The sequence below is a fragment of the Anguilla anguilla genome, chromosome 3 (assembly GCF_013347855.1).
Source record: "Anguilla anguilla isolate fAngAng1 chromosome 3, fAngAng1.pri, whole genome shotgun sequence".
Classification (NCBI taxonomy): Eukaryota; Metazoa; Chordata; class Actinopteri; order Anguilliformes; family Anguillidae; genus Anguilla; species Anguilla anguilla.
The window spans coordinates 29,111,212-29,132,610 of NC_049203.1; the positions used below are offsets into that span (position 1 = coordinate 29,111,212).

Below are 21,399 nucleotides of genomic sequence, written 5' to 3' on the forward strand. Positions count from 1 at the left end.
CCTGCAGTTCTTGGAGAGCAAATCAATAAAAGAGCTGGTAGCTCTGTTGTGTTTACATTTGTTGCCACCTCTCTTTACAGAGAATGTTTTTTCCAAGGGATTGATAGTGCAAAAATTCTTAATGCAGCATACTGTTCCCAGCAAACGAGACATCTGCCAGACATGCAGATCATGTCTATATTACGTCGGTCGGTCCAGGACCATATTTGTATGCCTGCTCGACGTGAAAATCAGGTTCAGTATCTGGACGATTGACTACGACCCCTCTTGGATATAGACGTGCAGTTCAATATTTGAACGTCTGACTAGGAGATGTTTTTGGACGTCTGTGGACGTGCAAGGCAGGTGCAGGAAATCGACATGTGATTAATGAAATATTTTTTTATTTGTGATTGAACAAATAAATAATATGTATAATTTATTAACAACATACTTATTGTTATTATTGGAGAGATAGAGAGAGCATGCGAGAGAGAGAGAGAGAGTGTGTTTTTTATCAATCAAAAACCAAAATAACAGCATTTAAATAGCTTACACTGTAAAGCATGTAAATCCTTTGGTGGAAGGTAAATGCCTTCCGCACAATAAATCCTATCTAAACTAGCTAAATATAGTAAGTAATGCCCAAAATGCACATTACTTTGTCTTACAGAGACAAACAGTACTAGCACGTCTACAGAAACGTAAGTTACACTTTAATAGGCGTAGTGTAGAGGTATAAGCGCTCACCTACTGCCGCAGAGACCCGAGTTCAATCCCCAGCAGCGGTACTCTTCCCAGACCGACAGAGAATAGCGCATCGACCAGGACCGTAAAGCCGGGCACCCACCGCACGCGTATCGACCGCGAGCGCACTACGCACGTAACTGAAGCGTAGTTGAAGTACTGTTATTACAACGGCAGCGGGCGACGTCGTTGCGAACCGGCTGCGAAGCTGGCGCGACACAAGCGAACTGAAGCGTAGTTTTTCGCTTCTGTTCTATTTTTTCGGCTTGTCGCGCGTCACGATGGCCTGTTTATACACAGAAATATGCTCTAACATGCTAGGTATACATGCTCTGATTTATATTTCATCCTTATATTACTGGGGGTGTGTTCCTAGTTACCTCCCAGATATTTTATAAGCAGCTAAAAAAATACAAGCCTTTTCGTTTTTGTATTGTCCTTGCAGAAAAGAAGAAGAAGAAAAGAAAAAACTGGAACCTGGGGAAAAGGCAAACTTAGTTTCGCTATCTTATTTTGCGGAGGGGGTGGGGTAAATTTGAAAATACACCACAGAAAGACGTAGCCTATTGAATGACGTAGAAGCGAATGCACCGAGCAGCGGTTTGTTAGCTCGAGTGTTGGAATGTAGTTTTTAACCAACCATTGCTCAGCCTATTTGACTTCTCCGATGTCTTCGTTCGCCGTGCTTTCAAAAAGGGCTTGTTAATAAAAATCTGATAATCCACAGAGCTTTAAAAAAATCAGATTATTTAGTGGTCTTGCCGATGAAAATGCACCTATTTTATAAATGAAGTTGTAAGCAAGCCTTTATTGCACTTGTACTTCAAAGCTTCCGGTGTTTGTGGCGTTGTGGTGTTCATATCCCTTCAAGATTCATCTTTTTGATGATTAGCTGATTTTACTAAATCTGATCCTATAAATTTTTGACGTGAATGACAAGACAACACGGAAATTCCCAATGGTTGATTACGGATTATTTATTATTATTATGATCATTACATATTCTTCATGAAATTGGCATGCTTGAGATTGATTATTATGCAGGCTACGTTGCGATTTAAGCTTATGGTAATTCTTGAAAGCGTTTACTTTCTCACGTATTTACATGAGTTAACGAGATATTACCAAATTAACAAACTGAAAAAGGTCTCTCACCAAAGTATTCACTTAACCCATAATCGACAGTCGTGAACAAACGTGAAATACACAATGTAATCCCACTGCAGACTGCGAGAGCTACTATGAATATAGAGCTTTAAGCAAGCCTTTGCGCGACACAAACGGAACCAGTGGAGACACGCTACGCGCCGTGCTGCTTCGCCGTGCTGCTTACGCGCCGCTTGCGCTACGCGTGCGGTGGGTGCCCCGCGTAGTACACACCGGGGAATTGGTATAATGAGAAAAAACACACGGGGAATTGGTATAACGAGAAAATAGGGAGAAAAAAAAAAACAGAAATCCTGTGGATGTCAACATGGACGTTCAGAAGACATAAAAACTTTCATTTCGGCTCTTCAGGGCACATCTTTTCAACGTGCGACAAAGACGTTCAAAAGACTTCTTTTGGACATATCTTTGCTCAGTGGGTTGGGGCAGCATCATAAGAAGTGACTAGTGCATGTTACCAGAAGGTCATGGATTTCAATATCATGCTAGGCAATGCTGTTACGTGCAAATCAAACTTAAATTTAGCATTTGAAAGTGCATAACTACATTCTTGACTTCCTTAAATCTATGTTAAGAAGGCAAAATGTTACAAGGGAAAGTGCCATGCAGGTATCATAGCAGATGTGTTTCAAAATTAATGGGTGATTTGTGATGTTAATAAAGGCGTGTGCCCACATTTTCCTCAGGAACTCTCAGGCTTTCAAATGAAAAACATAACTACCCTATGAAGAATTAAAGCAGGACAATGGGAAGATCTTTCACTTTGAAGTACACAGTTGTCAAAACCTTTGATGGTTGTGATCCCTTGTGTTACACCTGAACTGAGAAAGCCCAAGTGAAGCTGTAACTCTGAAGATATACTTGTATAATAGCAAGGTTGCCAAAATCAGTGCTGCAAAAATTCTGGACATACTCTGAATGGCACTTCAGTCGTTTCTATGGAAACCTGACATTTTGTTGAACGTTATCTGTGATTAATGCTGTTCTGAGCCATTGTGTTTCTTTTTTCTTGAATAAATTTTTCATTTTTCACACAGAATAATTAACGTGACCTTGGAATGAGGCTTATTTTTCATGGCAGTCTCTACTTCCAGACATGCCCTGCAATTCTGTAACCGACTTTGCCAAGGGAAACATAATGTACAGCCCAGATAATGCAATAATCACAGTTAGCCTCTTGTATTGGGCTGTCACCAAATGTGTTTCACACACTGTAAAATAAATCAGTCTTTTGTAATCTCACAAAGGCAACAGGGAAGAGGTGGTAGTACCTGTGTTATGTTGATTAGGCAAGTTTAATACACATCTGCTCTGATAAACACTTCTGAAGTCACTGTGTTACAACTCCCAGTTAATGCTGTAAAATTCTCAGTCAAGAGCATCTTGAGATTCAGCTGACACAGCTGGCTTAAGGCCAGCACAGAGACTCTGCCAGAGTACATCAGTGTAGGGTTTAAAAGCTTTGGCACAAAGCAGGAAGAAAAATAACTCAACCAAGGGTTTCATTTAAGGCACTAAGTTGCTCTGTCTCATTAAAATAAGTGTTCTCCTTGTATCAAAACAGGTTTGTAGGATTATACCAGTTATTATTGCTCTGGTGTTAAACTCCTTGTTGATATTTGAGCCTTATTACGAGGGAAGCCATGTGCTCTTTAGAAAGAATCCCCTCTGTCTTAGTCCTGCTTTCAAATTAAGCATATATAGATGATGGTCTGGAGTCAATCAACATTTTTCATCAACTTTGACTTATAAATACACGCAAGTGTTAATTGTTAGTCAAAGTCAAGGACAGATGTTGATTGAATCCAGGCCTTTGTATTCAGCACTATCCATCCCAAATATGCATCAAAACAACATTAGCTGACCAAATAAGATTGGTGGCCAATTGTATTATGAGTAAAGAAATGTTCTGTTCAACCTAACACTAACTTACACAGAACACAGGCCGATCTTTTGAGGGTCCAAGATCAGACTTTATACACAGCAAATTACTCTCTCTTGACAGTAAATAGGTATGATAATAAGTATTTTTATATTGTCTAAAACTAGCAAGAACCAAGTCCAAAGCTGTGTAATCACTATTAAAGACAGGACAGACAGATGAAAATACTGTACCAAAAAGAGAAATAGCAGACAGGGTAAAATTATATTTGATAGGTATGCTACACCAATGTACGCTTCTTCCAAGTATTTTGACTGACTGCACACTACACTTACACTAAAGCGCATTACACAACACAGCAGTGGATTTTACAACCATGCCTTTAAAATGTGGTCCTTACAGGAAAGTTGGAATCTCTGAGGTACCGCACTTTTGGCATCTAGTTTTTGGCAACTGGCAAAGTAGTACTTTTCAATCAAGACCCATTATGACCTAGTTGTACAATTTCAGGTGGTGTGCTTTTCATGTCGCCATATTCCAAACGCATTATTCTGATTTTTCATTTTGAGCTTCTGCAAAAGCCAATGAGAGAAATATTCATGAACGTAATTCTATATGCCATAAATTAGTTGTATCCATCCTCAATATGTACCAAATTATTTACTTAATTTATTTAACTTATTTAATTATTTTATTATATTTTATATATTATATAAGTATTTTTTACTTCCTTATTATGATCAAATTTGATGTGGGTTTTTTTTTTACCTCTTAGTCTCTCTCCTGATGGGAAAAAAAAAAAACACAGTGACCACAACTAATGAGAATTTGTGTTTTACAACCCAGAAGCCTTTCTTCTGAACAACCATGACTATGTTGTAGTTTCTGTTGAAAAAAAACTACCTCATCTCTCTCAGAAATGTAGGCTTAATTCTCCGCCTTAACGGCCTGTAATTTCTGGCAAGTAACAACCCACCTGGAATAAATCTGCTCTTTACTAAAATCAAAGCAGCTATTTCAAGGCATTGGTTAGCTTACATCTTTGGGGTGAGGGCTGAGATACATTTCTGTCCAAAAGATGAAAGCCAAAGAATCTGGGGAAAGTTCGAGATGAACCTGAGATCTGTCACATTTGCAAGTATTGACTGAAAACTGAAAATGATACCCAGCTTCTGGAATACTTAAAAAATATAACTATACTTTCATTTAGAATATTAAAACAGCAATTGGGAATCGATTACTCTCCCTTTTTTGTTACCCACCCCCTCCCAAAATTCACCCAGAAGGAAGCTAGAGACAAGCAAAGTATTTCGCAATGTAAGGGTTCTGTACATATTCTAGTTAATTTAGTGAATTTTCTGTATTTTTTGGTATTGGCAACTTCACTTTGGTTTGACATGACAATTTAGTATTTGCATCATTAATTATCTCACTGAAAATTGTATGAAGATGACTCTGTGATAAAGCTGTTGTGGCCAAAATACTTTGGCATTAGTCTGCTTTTCAACATTTCTTTAAAATATGCCTATTCAATGAAGGCATTTTAACTAATTTCTTCTTCCAATAAGAGTGTCTTGAACTTCATTGAAGAATCCCAGTATTATACTCTGCACTATGCCATTTCAGTCAGGACAGCTCACATATTTAGATAAAAGATTAATGTATATGCAATGTAATTAGTTTTGGTTTGATACAGAATGGATCTGCTTTATGTATGTCCTTGCACGCACCAGCATGTACTAGCCTGTCAAACAGGAAGCACAATGTGTTTCCCCTACTAAACAGGAGAAATACCAACCAACCCCCCCCCCCCCCCCCAGTACCTATAAACAGATCCAAACAACAGGTAGAAGCTTGAGTGGCAGAGTGTGAGTGCAATTCTGTGAGCTGCATCAAGTGTAGTGTAGCATGTAAAGAGTAGTGCAGGCAATGAGCAGCACTGGAGAGGTGCTCCATTTGTGAAGTGTGTATGCGACTGGTTGAGTATGAGAACAAGTAGTGGTGTTTATGTGATTGGTTGAGTATGAGAACATTTGGTTGCTGAGGCCATCCAACGGTCGCCTGCAGCAAGAGTTTCCTGATCGAACTTGCTCTGCATATTTCAAGCATGCTGCTCATTTGGCTTGCTTGTCTCAAGATATTTCTGCCTTTTTTGTTTCTTTATTGCCCAATGAGCAACTTGTTGATTGTTCTGTGATTCCAGGGCTTGAAGATACCAATATTTGTTTTCACTAGCATCCAAAGATTATTTCCATAAGAAAGTTTCTGGAATGCTTGGGACATTCTATTTAGCTGTTTATTATCCTTAGTAATACAATGAATTGCTTGTGCTGGCAGCCAGACAGTATCAGAGAGCCCTTGACAGCACTGGATTAATAAGCTACTTAATGTGTGGCTGGTATTTTATTTACTTTCTTCAGTGTAAGTGAAAAAAGTTTTGAGTCCCGAGCCAAAACAAAAATAATTGTTTCACAGTGCCAATACTTTTGCAATTAACTACTTGAGTTTGTGTGATTACTGTAAGAACACAGGTGTTTCCCTCATGTGTGTATAATTATAGTAAGGGCATACCGCTCGCGCTCCTGCTCCAGCAGGTTGGTGAACTCATCACTCTTCTGCATGAACTCGCTGTGGTTCCGCTTCTCATCCTCTAGCTTCCCCAGCGCCTGCTTGTGGGCCTGCTCCACCAGGAGCAGCTGCTCCAGCATGCGCCGGTATGTCTCCCACTGCTTCTCCACCAGTCTGTCCAACTAAGGAGGAGACAGATCCCTATCAGCTTGCTTTTAAACCATGCATAAACCTAGGTCTGCTTCTCCACCGGTCTGTCCAACTGAGGAGGAAACAGATCCCTGTCAGTCTGCTTTTAAACCATGCATAAACCTAGGTCTGCTTCTCCACCGGTCTGTCCAACTGAGGAGGAGGCAGATCCTCATCACTCCCCTTCCCTTATAAATTGTGTCTAAACCTGGTTCTGATACTCCACAGCACTGTGCCTCCAGTTGAGCTCATGACATAAGCAGTCTTGTAAAAATGCTTGAGTGATGCACCACCAGGGCGGCAGCCACTCACACTATTAGGGACATGATTTGGATACAGGGCATTGAACTGTGTCTAGATAACAACAATTTTTAAAAGTAGCATTTTAAAAACTACCAATAATGAAGTAATAAAACACCACATTGTAGGATATGTAGTGTTTAGATTTTGGCCTTAGAGAGGGAAACAATAAATAAGAATGTGGCCTGGCCTCCCCATCACAAGCATCAAAGCAAATGTGATTGGGGCAATTTTAAATTCCACTGACACCCTAATCTAGGCTGACAATCTATGGGTCTCACCTCCTCAGAAGAGACAAACCATATGACGCAGGTCACCATATTGGGGGTTGGAGATCCTGCATGCCTAACATTCCCCATTACTTTTAGTTTGAATGCAATCTTTAGGTAGGCCAGTCCTTGCCATAAATTAGTCTGACCCCCCTTCCCTTCTCTCCTAAACCTTACCCCAGCATCACCCAATCAGGGCAAACATCCTCAAGCCATGCTGGGTAAGGTATTTAAGATGGCCACAGGAGAAAGTTGTTTGTGTTGCGTTTGGTTTCAGAGCCTGGAAGAAGAAGAGTTTTCCTCTTTTTATTTTGGTGGTGGTTCCTATGTTGTGTGTTTTTAGCTGGTTTCCTTGTGGCGCTTATACTGGAAGTGGGTGATACTTTGGCAAGGTCTGGCCGATCCGTTTCTCTCTCTCTCTCTCTCTTATCCGTCTCTCTCTCTCTCTATTTTCTGGTATTTCTAGATTAGTTGTAAAATGTTTTGCTGTATGTCTTCTGTTGTGTAATTTAGAAGTAGTGTGCCTGCATTCAATAAAGAATGTATGTTTTCAATTAACTGATATAGTTGACTGCTTCTTATTGAATTCAATTATTTAATCTGAAAACCTGATATACCGCTTGTTTTGACTTGTTGGTTGATTCCACCAGTTTTCTGTAGACTGATCTATCAAAGAATTTGGCAATTTAATTGATAATTCTAATTTTAAACATAATTATTAAATTAAATCTAATAAAATATATTTTACATGTAGGTTAAGTGAGTGGTTCTACCATGCAATATCACTGGGTTCAGTATTCAGAGTGCTGGACATTTTAATAAGGACATTGACTGTTGGAACCGCTGGATTCAGAAAATAAACATATTTTTAATTAATCCTTGCTAGTCCGACAATATCTTTAAAGTAGGATGTAGATTCCCTTTAATAGAATGTATAAGGGGGCCTCCTAGGTGGTTAGTTCAGTTAAAATATTGAATTATTACATTGAATTTTAGAATTATGCCAGTAGAACAAGGGCAATAGGTATAACTATAATGAAGTTAATAATTTTATAAAAATCTATTACTAAAATATTTTTTTCTGAGTTTTCCCAATACTCAGTATGGTATGGCAGCCTGTAGCTACCATAGTTAAGGTGCATGAAATATGGCTATTTTCAGATGCCCAGAGAAAGTGTACCTACCTCAGCTATTGGTTTTTCATAGATGTCTTCCTGCCACTTGATGCCTTTACTCTGTATGGAGTCTCTCTGCAGAGCCTGCAGAACCTTCTGTGGGGTAACAAAGCCATACTGAGCCTCCAGCAAAGCCAGGTCGATTTTCTCTGCCTTCAACACCGTGATCACCTCGTCTCTGGCCTGTGAAAGTGGGTGGGGAGGAGGGACAGAGGGAAGGGGAGGGAAAAGCCAAAATTAAGGAAGGCAGATGAACACAGACTCCAGCCAGTTTCTGTCTTCAGTTCCATCAATCCTGGTCATGCTTTGTCAGAGTTCCCTGGGAATGACTGACATTTCATTCAGCCAACCAAGGGCACTATGGCCTTCGGAATCCATAGGATGGATAAGTCCTGATATTTCAGGTCATGTATAATGTTGAGACATTAGAAGTGATATTCATGCAATTGCATTAATATAATTAGTTCCATATAGTATCTATCTGTGCAGTATCCATCATTTTAGAGTCACTTGGGAATCTGTAGGATGGATAAGTAGTGGGATTTCTGGTTTTGAGTAAGGTTGGGGTGGTAGAAGTTTACTTATATTTGCAAAACTACATTTCTGTATTGATCTATGACTGTGTTGATCTACACTGGACAGGTCACTGTGGGTTTCCCCCTTACATCTTTTTGGATCCCACCCCAGGGTCATGCATGCATACAAACCATCTAATTTTGGGTTAGGCTGTACCCACCCTTTGGTCATCCTTACCTGCAGCTCCCCCTCCAGCATACTGAGAAGGAAGAGGAGGTCATCTCGTGAGAGGTCCCTCCCCTTTCCTGTGGACACTCCCCCTGTCCTGTCACTGCGGGCATGCCCTTCACCCATGTGGTTTCTCAGGACAGTACCCGTGTCTTTGGAGGTCTCTTTATTCCATGCCTTTCCACAGTTCCGTTGTCGGGAGCGTGCTCTGTGTTGGGATGGCCTGGTTTTCGCTGCATCCTCTAAACTGTTGCTACGAGAACGCATGGTTGTATTTATCTGTAATGGGAAGACAATGTTGGAGACTTTATCATTTGCTTAGGAGGTCTGTATTCAGGCCTATAATGTATATATGTACTCTGGCAAGGCAGGGAATGATTTGTGTGTGATGTCATCTCCAAACCAATACTACTGCAGCAGAAATCTCTGTGTTTCGGGCTCTAGATAAGAACAGAACTTTCCTTGATACTTTCCAAAAGCTCCAACACACAAACCCACTTGGGGAGTCAAGTAAAATATAGTTAATCATTATGGTTGTGCAGATTCTGAATAGTACTAGAAACTTGAACTGCTAATTTTTTTGTCTCACAGACCCTAGGCCCTTTGAGAAGATAATCCTGTGACCTGTTTATCTTCACCACCTCAACCCATTTGAAAGAAACTTGGACAGAAGTGGAAAAATTTGAAACAAGCCTAATCTTGGTTCTCTGACCCATGGCATTTCAGCACTGCTTTATCCTGTGTTTGCTCATGACACAATGTCCATATCTCGATCTGACTCTAGACCATCACTGCCCAGGCAAGTTTTCGATATAAAATTGTGGCCAATGCATATGCCTCTGGTGAGCATTCAATATGACTGTTGCATAGTGGCTAACAAATCTAAATGGCATTAAGGTTTATTTTAAAGGTTCCAGTGTGGAGCCTCACATCAACATAATAATACTAATAATATGAAGAAGAACAAGAAGGAGACAAAGAAGAAGAGGAATAAATGAAGAAGTCCTTTATTTGATTTTCTAAAATTTTGATACTTTGTGAGTCAGGTTAAGCCTTAATGTTATATATAGTGTTGTCATGCTGTATACACAGCATACTTCTATGCAAAGCATATTTATCCTCACATATGCAGTTAATTGGTTTCAAAATGTATATCATTAATGGTATTTGATCAATGAATGAATAATATAGATGGTAATACAAGTTATAAGAATATTATTGAGTAGAGTGAAAGCATTAATACTGTAAGTTTACATCTCTATATAACATTATAATTTCCAATTTCCTCGCAATTTAGTAGGATCTTTTTTATCTGTTCTGTTGCATAATTTTGTAATCTAACAGGAGAACACCATAAAATACATATCATTAACCCAAACATGCAATTTTAGGGATTTCTCTCATTTTACCAGCGCAAACCTTCAATGTGGCACCTAAGTAAATATGGAAAGATTTGTCTCATTAGCGTCTATAAAAGCCCTACAAATCCTTAGTAAATATTGTTCAAAGAGTTTAAAAGGGAGGAAAAGTTCCCTTTGTGGAAAGTTTAAAAATGTATTATTTCAGTTTTAGTTTAGTATTATTTAGGGGGGGGGGGAGTCAAATTAAAGGAAAAACCTGAATAAATGAGTGGAGAAACATAACGAATGCAGATGCCTCCATACAGGTGTACTGCACAATACAATTAAGCAATTAGCATCCTAGCATGCTCTGTGGCATGTATAAAAATACTGAATAGACCCAGCTGACCTCAATTTTGGATCAAGATGGCAAGAGGTTATAAGTGATAGAAGGTTCATTATTGCGTCACGGATGGCAGGAGCTAGTTGCAAAGATTGCTCAATTGGCTAGTGTTTCAATATGAAAGGTGACTAAAGTGACATCTGCCTTTAGATCTATGGGAAAGACACCAGTAAATATGGTTAGAAATTGTGTTTGAAAGCGTACTGTAAGGAAGGGCAGGGTGGTAGAATAATTTATGTTATCCAGACAGCACCTGCTCCTCGAATCCCTAGGTTTACTGTCACTTTGTGTGATCGCCACGGGGTGTCGGTTAGAACACGCATTGACCAGGATTCCAATTCCAATAACTTTATTACAGACAGGTGGAGGTGGGCAATGGGATGAGGTGATGAAGGGTAATGGGTTATGATCACGTGTGATTAGGTATGTGGTCTTTGGGCACACACGCACTCCTATCACACAGTCCTCTTATCTCCCAGATAAGAATCCCCTCTGTCCTCTCAGTCTGTATTCAGCCACTAACTGGGGTGGGGTTGAGACTGACTATAAACTATTGTGCGTGGTGCCCAATGCTGATTGGTGGGCCTACTGAGGCCGGTTGCCGTGCAATAAACCTCCCCAATCACCTTACCGTAGTGCCTGAGAGGACAGGCCCAAATGGTTAGCCTTTGCTTGAGCCAAGGCAGGGGGAGAAGTGGGGCCCCCAGAAGCAGTAAAACCAGTTCTGTTAGGTGATAACAGCCCTAATCTACTGAATGTGGCTCCCAACCCCCGGTCCTGCAGGCTTTTTGTACACGTACATTTGTTGACCGTGATGCTTGAATATTAGTGTAATATGTAAGAAAAAACAGAAGAGCAACTCTTCCTCAGGTGACTTCCTCAGGACATGACCAGACTGTGTCAGGTGCATCCTGTTTCCACTGATCATACTTGAAATGTTTCTACAACTTGATTGGAGTCCACCTGTGGTAAATTCAATTGATTGGACATAATTTGGAAAGGCACACACCTGTCTATATAAGGTCAGTGGAAACAGGATGCACCTGAGCTCAATTTTGAGCGTGATAGGGTCTGAATACTTATGTAAATGTGATATTTCAGTTTTTTATTTTTAATAAATTTGCAAAAATGTCTAAAAACCTGTTTTCACTTTGTCATTATAGCGTATTGTGTGTAGATTTATGTGAATAAAAATGAATTTAATGAATTTTAGAATAAGGCTGTAACATAACAAAATGTGGAAAAAGTGAAGGGGTGTGAATACTTTCTGAAGGCACTGTAGTTTGGGTCCACTTTTTCCCTTAGAGGGAAGGGTCACTGCAAATTAATACAAAGTTATTCACCTTTATCCTATGATGAAACATTTCTATCCTGATGGGAGTGGTCTCTTCCAGGATGACAATACCCCCATCCACAGGGCACAAGGGGTCACTGAATGGGTTGTTAAGTATGAAAATTATGGGAATCATATACTATGGCCTTCACAGTCACCTGATCTCAACCCAGCTGAACATCTGTTGGGGATTTTGGACCGATGTGTTAAACAGCGCTCTCCATCACCATCATCAAAACACTAAATGAGGGAATATCTTTTGGAAGAACACTGTTCCATCCCTCCAGTAGAGTTCCTGAGACTTGTAGAACCTATGCCAAAGCACACTGAAACTGTTCTCATGGTGGCCCAGCACCTTACACTTTCTGTTGGTTTTCCTTTAATTTGTCACCCGTCTGTATATTCCACCTGAGCTATTAGACCATGCTGACCTCTCTGATCCAACAGTGATTTTTTAATGAATTTTGGAATTTTTAAAATATTTGGATCCCTATAGCACCATCATGTGATTGGATTTGGCTAAACCTTAACAGATGGAGTCTTCATCTAACAGTCAATGTACGTACCTAATTTCATAGCTTTATGTCAAACGGTTTTGGAATTATTTGGATTTTGGTGAAAAGCCATGCCCATTGAAATTTCATTGGCTCATAATGTGGGTAGATTTTGATAAAATTGCTTGAAAAGTAATACCATTATCAAGCTATTGGGGTTGTTTTCATATCATGCAAATCGGTCATTTTTTTAACAAAACATGCAAAATGGCAGAAAATTCAATACGGTCGACTTTGGTCAATGGGTCATTGAGGCAAATTTGTTCCCCATCATGGCCTGTACACCAAATTGTGGGGCTGGGCTCCTGAATGTCAAAATTTTGTCCCATGCTCTAGCGCTACTAGGTGTTCAATCTGCATCATAATTTACTGGATCCAAGAGTTCACCTATCTATACATGCCTACGAAGTTTGGTGATTCTGGGCCATTCTTGTTCACAGTTATTTTAGTAATAAAAATAATCCTAACAAAAATAATAGGGTTCCAGCAGAACCCCTAAATATCAGTTTTTATATCTTGTTACTTATTTCCATCAGTGTAGTGGTCTCAGGTTGCATGCACCGTAGGAAACAGTTGCAACAAAAATAAGTCCCTATATCAGCCATCATAAAGCTGTCACAAACTTCGGTCATATGGTGGTCTATCCTCAGAAGACAGCCACAGTAAATCAACAAATCATAGAGACAAACCTAAATGGAATGAGAGAAATTTAACTGGAAAGCTAAACATTGTCCTCCAAACAAACAAATTTAACAGATTAATTTCTAAACATCAGGCAAGTTATATATTCAGTTTTTCTATCACGAAAGGAGGGTATTCGGTCTATAGAAACAGCCTCCACACCAAACATTCTCAAAATCCCTTTCAAAGGGCTGGATTCAATCAAAATTTGCCCTTAACTTTTACTCTCAGTTTAAAGCGAGTGTTCATTTGTACCGTTACCAAAAACAAAAAAGACTTGTGTTTGCAAAGATGAAAAAAAACTTGATATACAAATGTGACAAATGTTGATTGAATCCAGGCCTAAAATGTGCATGTACTGTATGATGTATAATTTATGTTCAGTGTCCAATGAGCCTGCTGCATGTATGAATCTATCCCAAGATGATATACCTATTCCCTTCAAGAGTGATCTAACAGTTGAACAGGTTAGCTGTTCATAAGTTGTTTCACACCTGAAACCCGCTGAGGCAGGTACTGTACCATTCTTCTGTGCTGTATTAAGAACATGGGCGGTTGCCAACAGGTGACCTAATGGTAAATAATAGCTCCATTTGTTTGAGAACACTGACATTTGGTGCACTTGCACACACCTGCATTTATGAATGCACAGATGCACAACTGTTTTTAAATGCAATACAACGGCAAATTGCACGCAAATATAATTCCCCATGGTGTTGGCAAAACTTTATGAATAAATACAGTGCATGGAGACTGATTGAACAATATGGAACAATGTACAGAGCTTTTACCTTGCGGCAATGCTATAGGTACAGACGATTATACTTCAAACTTGCCCAACATTACCCTTGTAATGTGACCTCATCAGCAGGCATGTAATACACCTGTGAATTTTCCCATTGCCTTAAGTCTTCCCTGAAACAACAGTCATGTGCCATCAATCTAATGTCTCTTTAAACCCATTTTTATTCATGCTTGTTTTAAGACTTTCTCTCCTTCTTGTTTAATGGACTAAAGTGGGGAAATTTGAAGAGTGAAGAACCCCAACTGGTTGTCACTCAAGCTGAGAATGGATCTAAATGCATCCACTCCCTAACATTTAAGAATCCGAATACATGATTTTAACTGCTGAAAAGTCTTCACAGTTCAATTCATTCAAATGTAAAAAAATATTACTTTTATTTTGGAATAACAAACCCCATCTGTAAGTGTTCATATATATTACTGTATATTTTGTTTCAAGCCTGTCTACATTGATATCAGTCATCTGATGCTATGTGAGGACCATCATACAAACATGACATTTCTACCTATTTGCAGTACTCTTTTCAGGTGACAATGTTGGGGAGGAAATGTCAGATGGATTATATTCAAACAATTTGGGATTAATTTTTTTTCATTGATGGTTCCATTTGAAGTAACTAACTTTTTTCTTGCACTAAAAGCTGACAGTAGTAGTTTAGGTAATGAGTGCATTGGCTCCAGATGCTGAGCACCTTGACTATGACAGACAATGACACACTGGGCCTCATTCAAAAAACTTTTCTTAAATATTTCTTACTTAGGTTCTTAGGTTAATTTCTTATTTAGGTACTTAGGTTAATAAAAGTTCCTACGAAAAACCAATGTGGGATTCATGAAACATGATCAACCTTTTTTTGTGTATCCCAGGTGTATACGAGAATTAGGCCTGATTCACACCAGATCAGCTTGCCGCAGGGTTGTGCGGCAAAAATGGCAGTCTTCCCATTCATTTTAATGAGGGTAGTGGGTTTAGGCTGCAGCAGTGGGGGACCGCATGGCGTGCCGGAAAAAAACGCAGCAGCCTGCAGCAAGAAAGTTGAATCAGAATCAACTTTTGCCGGAACGAAACCCGACGTCACGCTGCAGTGGCCAATCACGTAAGTTGTTTAAATTACCATGTAGCAGTCCGCTGTTTACCGAGCAACTGTCAGATGAATCACTGACGTAATTAATTTCCTAAGATTTAATTTTATAATCGTCATCGTGATTTGACAGTACCGGGTAATGGGACGAGTACTGAAACAATAATTACTAGCTAAATATCAATTCCAAACGTCGGAATTAAGCTGTATAAAATATTTGCTATTTGGCAGTTCTTACATGTTAGTTTATTGTACCTAGCATAGCACTAGGGGTTCATGGACCAAACGATGATACTCTCCCAGTTGTGTCCTCGCTTGCTTTATTTCATGTACCCAGCTTCAACGTCTGTGTCTGGCTGGCAGTCTACGTTGCAAAATAACGATAGCAAGAAGCTTCCTTCGGTTTGCGTTTGTGTCCATTTTTTTTTTTTAGCGGATAGGAGTAGGTGTAACTTAAAGTTCACAACATGACGTCACACAAATGGGCCATGTAGTGACACGTCCACATCGCCGCACAACCCTGCGGCAAGGTGCTGCATTGCCTGATCTGCTGTGAATCCAGCCTTAATGCCTCCCAGTCGTAAGTTGAATGTATGTGCCTGTTCATGTTGATTTGCACAAGGAAACACCCTAGCAATCCCATAATAGGCATTCAACCTTCAGGGTTGTTTGCAAACATCAGCCATTCATCACTCTTCATAAATGTAGCTGATCAGACAATAAAGACTCACTTTCCCCCCAATGCATGATTAGTCAAGTAATTGAAAACCAACAAATATGTCATTACTAAATGCTGGATTTCACTGTGCTCTTTCGATTCTTTATATATCATTATCAATCATCATCACCAATCACTTTTCACACTTTCCCAACAGGTTTGAAATTGTTGTAACTGAAATGTGAGACTTTGAAAAAAAAACATAAACTAAACTAAAATAAACATGCTCTTAAATCTAGTTAAAACTAAACTGAAATAAAAAAAACTAGTGAAAAATTCTAGGTTATTCAGGCATGTAAGTTAATGTAGTTAAAATCAATAGCCTATTTAAAGTGACAATCTCGAAGATTTCAGTTTCGTTCTCTATGGCGGTGCCAATGGCGAGAAGCGGTAATTGCAGGTGTGTTTTTGGACCTCACTTCCCATAGATCCAACCGGATCCAACCAGTGTCGCCTGTGTGACGTCAGTCAGTTGGCATGAATATCTTTACACTGCAGAGAAGAATTTGTGGGATTCGCTGTGGCTCGTGCAATTATGTATCTCGTGCACAATAAGCAGTCTTTTTCGTGAATGATTGTTGTGTGGTATTTTTGAAACAACTGCCTTGCAAAATGTTACCCCTGGTGTTTCTGGTTTTGCTAGCTAAACTGTTCGAGAATAAAGCTGAGCTGGGTGTTAAATTAGCAATCAGAACAAGAAGAATAAAACAAAAACAAAGGAGATTTCATCAAAAAGGGCATAAAGGCTGAAGGAACATATGAGGAGGCGTAATAAAATAATAACAATGCTAATCCATACTGCCGTATTCTTTTATTTAGTTTTCTCCTGCATGACGTCTTCAGAAATCAGACCCGGCTCTGCTCTTCATACCCCGGCTTTATTCCGATCATTATAATATATTGATGAACTCGATGGCAATGTAAATAACGGTAACGTTAAGGCCAGTTCAGATCAATGATTCGCAACAAGGCGAAACGGTTTTAGAATGTTGCAGAGAAAATTGCAGCGGTGTGAACTGGCTAGTAGCACAGCCGTTGCCTGCCCTGAGGTTTTAAAAGACCGTCCTTGTCAAATCGTCAAGTGCAGTTTTAGAATGTTTACAATCAGACGTCTTGGAATTTTGCAAGTTGCACCCAGTCTCGTTGCGAATCATTGATCTGAACTGCCCTTAAGTTAGCTACACTGCAACGTTGCAACAAGGTAGCACTGCATTCGAGAGACGGTTTGCGAGGTCGGTACCGGTCGGTAGCGTTAGCTAGCGTTTTTTTTCTAATTGTTAGCCGACATTAGATTGTGTTAATTACATTAGCTAGCTAGCTAACGCAACGTTACCTGATATGAGAGATGGATACTGTGCGCTACGTTGTCTAAACTAATGTTGTCTTTCTTGACATGGTCCGGTAGCTAGCGTTAGCTGTGCAAATAGCTATGTAATTTAGTAAAGTTACATTGTCATTAAATGTAATACGAAATCTACATCAACAAATGTTCTGATGTCTCATGTTACGCAAAAACTTTTTAGAGTTCCATAACTCCCCCAACCCCCCCTTTCTCTGTTATTGTAACGCATGCAGACACCGGAAAAAACAGTACGCCGCTCACACACAAGTGAGTTGAAGAGCGAGCCTGTTGCGTTAGTTCCGCCTACCCTCTCTGGCGGACCAACCACTGATGGGTGATGAAAAACGCGTCACTAACTGTGCGCCGCTTGTGATTTTTCCCGGGAATGTCGCCACAGACACCAAGTTTTTTAATCATGAATTATGATAATAATAATAGTATAAATTAATATAAAAATAGGCTCAATCACCATTGTGTTACCTAATGCAGCGATAGATAGTGACTTAAAAGACATTTATTTTAATGAAAATTTTCGAGATTGCTAAACATTTTATTATATGAGGTCTGTAACTATTAAAAATATTAAATAATAATAAAGCAATTCTAAATAGGAAAATCTTATGTGTATGTCTTTATGTGTGTTTCCAAGTACATGTGGATTTTGACCTTACCAAAGAACAAATTCAGATAAGAGAATGGCAAATTTTTTGTGAAAATGTTCATAAGCACAGTTAATGATCCTGCGTATGTTTCTTGAATGAGGCCCAATGTGTTCTGAGGAAAAGCCATTATTAGGATTATAACCCAAGTTGAGTCAAAAGTCGCGGAGTCTTGGGCTACCCTTATACTGCCTGGTAAATTTTTTTGCTCACATGTGGCGCAGATTGGATATGTACTACTGTGATAGAAAACAAGCTTGCTTACTGTGTTTAAATATTTTTATGTGTTTATAACAAAACTATGTATGTAACTAAGTGTGCAAAATGGAAAGGTACTGGGAAGGAACAACCTCCAAGGAGGAAGGAATGTGGATGAGCTAAGATACATAGATAACGATCTGGGTGTACCACTAAGTTTAAACTGCAATAATTTTGGTACAAAGGAGAGACAAGAGGCTTGACACATGGGTTCTGAGAAGGTCATGAATATGTAAACATGACTTGAGGGATATTTTGCAAATGGAGTAAAATTCCTAGTTAAATGTACCTTTGCTAAAAGCATATAATCAGGTGGTATATGTATGACTATTTCTTGCAATACGTCATATCCTAATCAATAGCCTATGTATTTCTATTGAATACTGCATGTATTGTGTATGATGTCAAATGAAGATAAGCTGTAGGAAACAAGATGGTATGTGAAGGGAGAATGAGAACACTCTTCCCCGCCTTGAGGCACCAGAAACCTAGACGTTTCGTCAGGGTTTCTGGGATGAAGCAAAAAGGTTCTCAGGAAAACAGAAAGTTGGTATGGGAGGGGAAGTAAGAAAGTGTCATGCCATGCGAATTACCTCATAGAAAGACAGAAACATTAACAGAGGCGACCATCACGCGAGAGAGAGAGAGATGAAACTAGGGTGCCCTACTAATCGACAGAAATAAAGTCATAAGTCCTTGTGCCAACTGCCATATTGCATGACCTCAAAAGTCAGCTCATCGCTAATTTGCGAGGCCATAACGAGGGAATGTAAGGCAGTTGTAAGTTGTTTCTCTGCAGTCCTCCCTCTGAAAGCTCAAATGCTTTATTTCTGTATAAGTTCCAAAATAAGCCTGTGTCTGTTACTTTGAACATTCCAACACTATCTTCCACTTCCCTTCAGGATCTCCAGACAGACCCCTCATGCCAGATGCATAATTCTAAGATCAAAGCTATAGATGACATTGGGGGGGATTAACAACCTCCTCGCATGTAGTGGAGGCATAGTAACGAATGTTCTTTCGCTGTTAACCACGCCCGCGGTGTGAACCCCCCACGGTGTGATAGGTGTGACTCGGCGCCTAGATAATTGCTGCGTATCCCTATAGAGCACCACCAGCGACTAGCGGGCACCATCATATTTCAAGGCCGCTCCATTCGCACCAGCGAATGGAGAAAAGTCTAATTGAATAATTAGCAAATACAATTCCAATATCCAACAGGTCTGAAAAACTAAAAGCGAGTGCAGGCTATTATAATTGTACAGTATCATGTTTCTGAGTTCCGTAGCCTGCATGACTAAGAAATAATTCTTCCTCTTCTTGTAACCTATTATAATACGTTTTGTGAATCGAAAGCACAAGACAGAGCTATTAAGGCAGGCTAGGAAGCTGGCGGGTACGGGAGTATACCTGAACGAGCATCTTACTAAGAAGAATGCCGAAATTGCCAGGCAGGCACGCATGCTAAAGAAACAGAACAAAATACATACCACCTGGACGAGGAATTTCAAGGTGATGATCCGGTTCCTCAGAACACCCAAAACAGCAAAAGTGATTATGGTAAGAGAGCTAAAGACTTAGACCAGTACATATGACGATTTGACATTTTTTGATCTGTCTCGAGGGACAGGGTGACAGTCAGTGTTTACTACATGTCAAGAATGTTCAAGGATTTCTTTTTTGTGTGGAATTATCTAAACAGGCTGTATGATAAGCAGTGACAAGGATTACTCATTTCCATTTAAAGACATTGATGATGAGGAATTTGGAGACACTGGCTCGGACTATTGAAATATGAAAATCTGAACTTTAAAACCTTTGACTTCAGAGACCACAAAACCTATGAAATTGAAAAGGGCATTGATCCGGATAACAACTTCTACAATAATACCAACAACAACTGTGAGTACTATACAGATGATCAATTCAACAGCAATGTAAACATACATTGTCAATAATACACTTCAACAGTAGAAACCTCTATCGTAACATCATAACTTACTGAGTGATCGATCATCAGTATGGCTTTAGAGCTAATAGGTCCACCTTAATGGCAGTGATGGAACTGGTAGAAGAATTATCTACGGCAATTGATAATAAGGAATATACAGTAGGAGTGTTTATAGATTTTTAAAAAGCATTTGATACTATTGATCATAGATTGTTAATGAAGAAGCTTGAAAGATCTGGGATTAGAGGTGTAGCACACTCATGGCTGAGCAGCTATCTTGAAAATAGATATCAATATGTGAAAATAAATAATGAAAAATCGTATTTGCTAAAGGTTACTTGTGGGGTTCCACAAGGTTCAGTGCTGGGCCCGAAACTGTTTATACTGTACATAAATGATATCTGCAAGGTATCTAAAGTGTTAAATTTTAATATTGTTTCTTTTTTATACACCTTTTAGAAAAATGACTTATTATTATTTACTGATATCTATGTACACTCATCTTTGTAAAGAAAATGTTAATGACCGAAATGAACTATCTATCTATCTAACCTGAACCAAAAGTAATCATGTTTGGTATGGTTATATTTTAATACTCACAATGAAGGTCGGGGTACAAAGTATATCCACCTTTCTTGCATTGCTAAATAATAATCCAGCTAGATCAAAATTGAATAAATACTCACCAAAGTTATTGAAACCCGCCCCACAATAGTAGAGGCGGACGTGATATGAAGGTGTGCCCTCCAAACAGCCAATGACAGCTCAGACCGCTCTCTCTCCCGGCCAGGTTTTTAAGTCAATGTTCACCCTCCTTCCTCTCTCTTCTTTTTTCTTTTTTAAAATTTTTCTTTTTTTCTCCATACCCGAGCCGTGGCTCACGTTGATTTTTAGGAAGCTACCCTAGCCTCAGTGACCCTGCCGAATAACCCTGGATCGCTGTACCGTTAAACTTAAGAGTGTTCGCACCGCTTTGGAACCGTGTGTCTACGCCTTGAAGTACTGACCAGCTCATGTTGGGAGTCCGGTGTTGCCGATCAAGCTGGCCTGTCCCAAGCTGCATTTTCCGGCTTTGAACTTAGCGCGTGCTGCCTCAGCTGGGTCTTGGGAATCACTTTCTCCTCCCTCTGTCCTCTCTTCCTCTCCACACTCCGACTCGTAAGTAATACCATAATTCGAAGTTTAACCTACCGTTAGCTATTTATGCGTGCATCCGTATGAAGCCAGCAGTAGCAAGACAGCTGCTGGACTGTA

General features: G+C 39.5%; 1 protein-coding gene across 1 annotated transcript in view; it reads right to left on the minus strand.

The window, feature by feature from the left end:
- The window catches only part of filip1l (filamin A interacting protein 1-like), a 124,780-nt gene that overhangs the window by 70,604 nt on the left and 32,777 nt on the right, over nucleotides 1-21,399 (minus strand). The window contains exons 2-4 of the mRNA XM_035411136.1: nucleotides 9,030-9,299; nucleotides 8,286-8,459; nucleotides 6,347-6,525 (exon numbers count right to left, since the gene is read on the minus strand). Coding sequence (XP_035267027.1) covers nucleotides 6,347-6,525; nucleotides 8,286-8,459; nucleotides 9,030-9,287 — 611 coding nt within the window. The 5' untranslated portion in view covers nucleotides 9,288-9,299. The remainder of the gene's footprint in view (nucleotides 1-6,346; nucleotides 6,526-8,285; nucleotides 8,460-9,029; nucleotides 9,300-21,399) is intronic.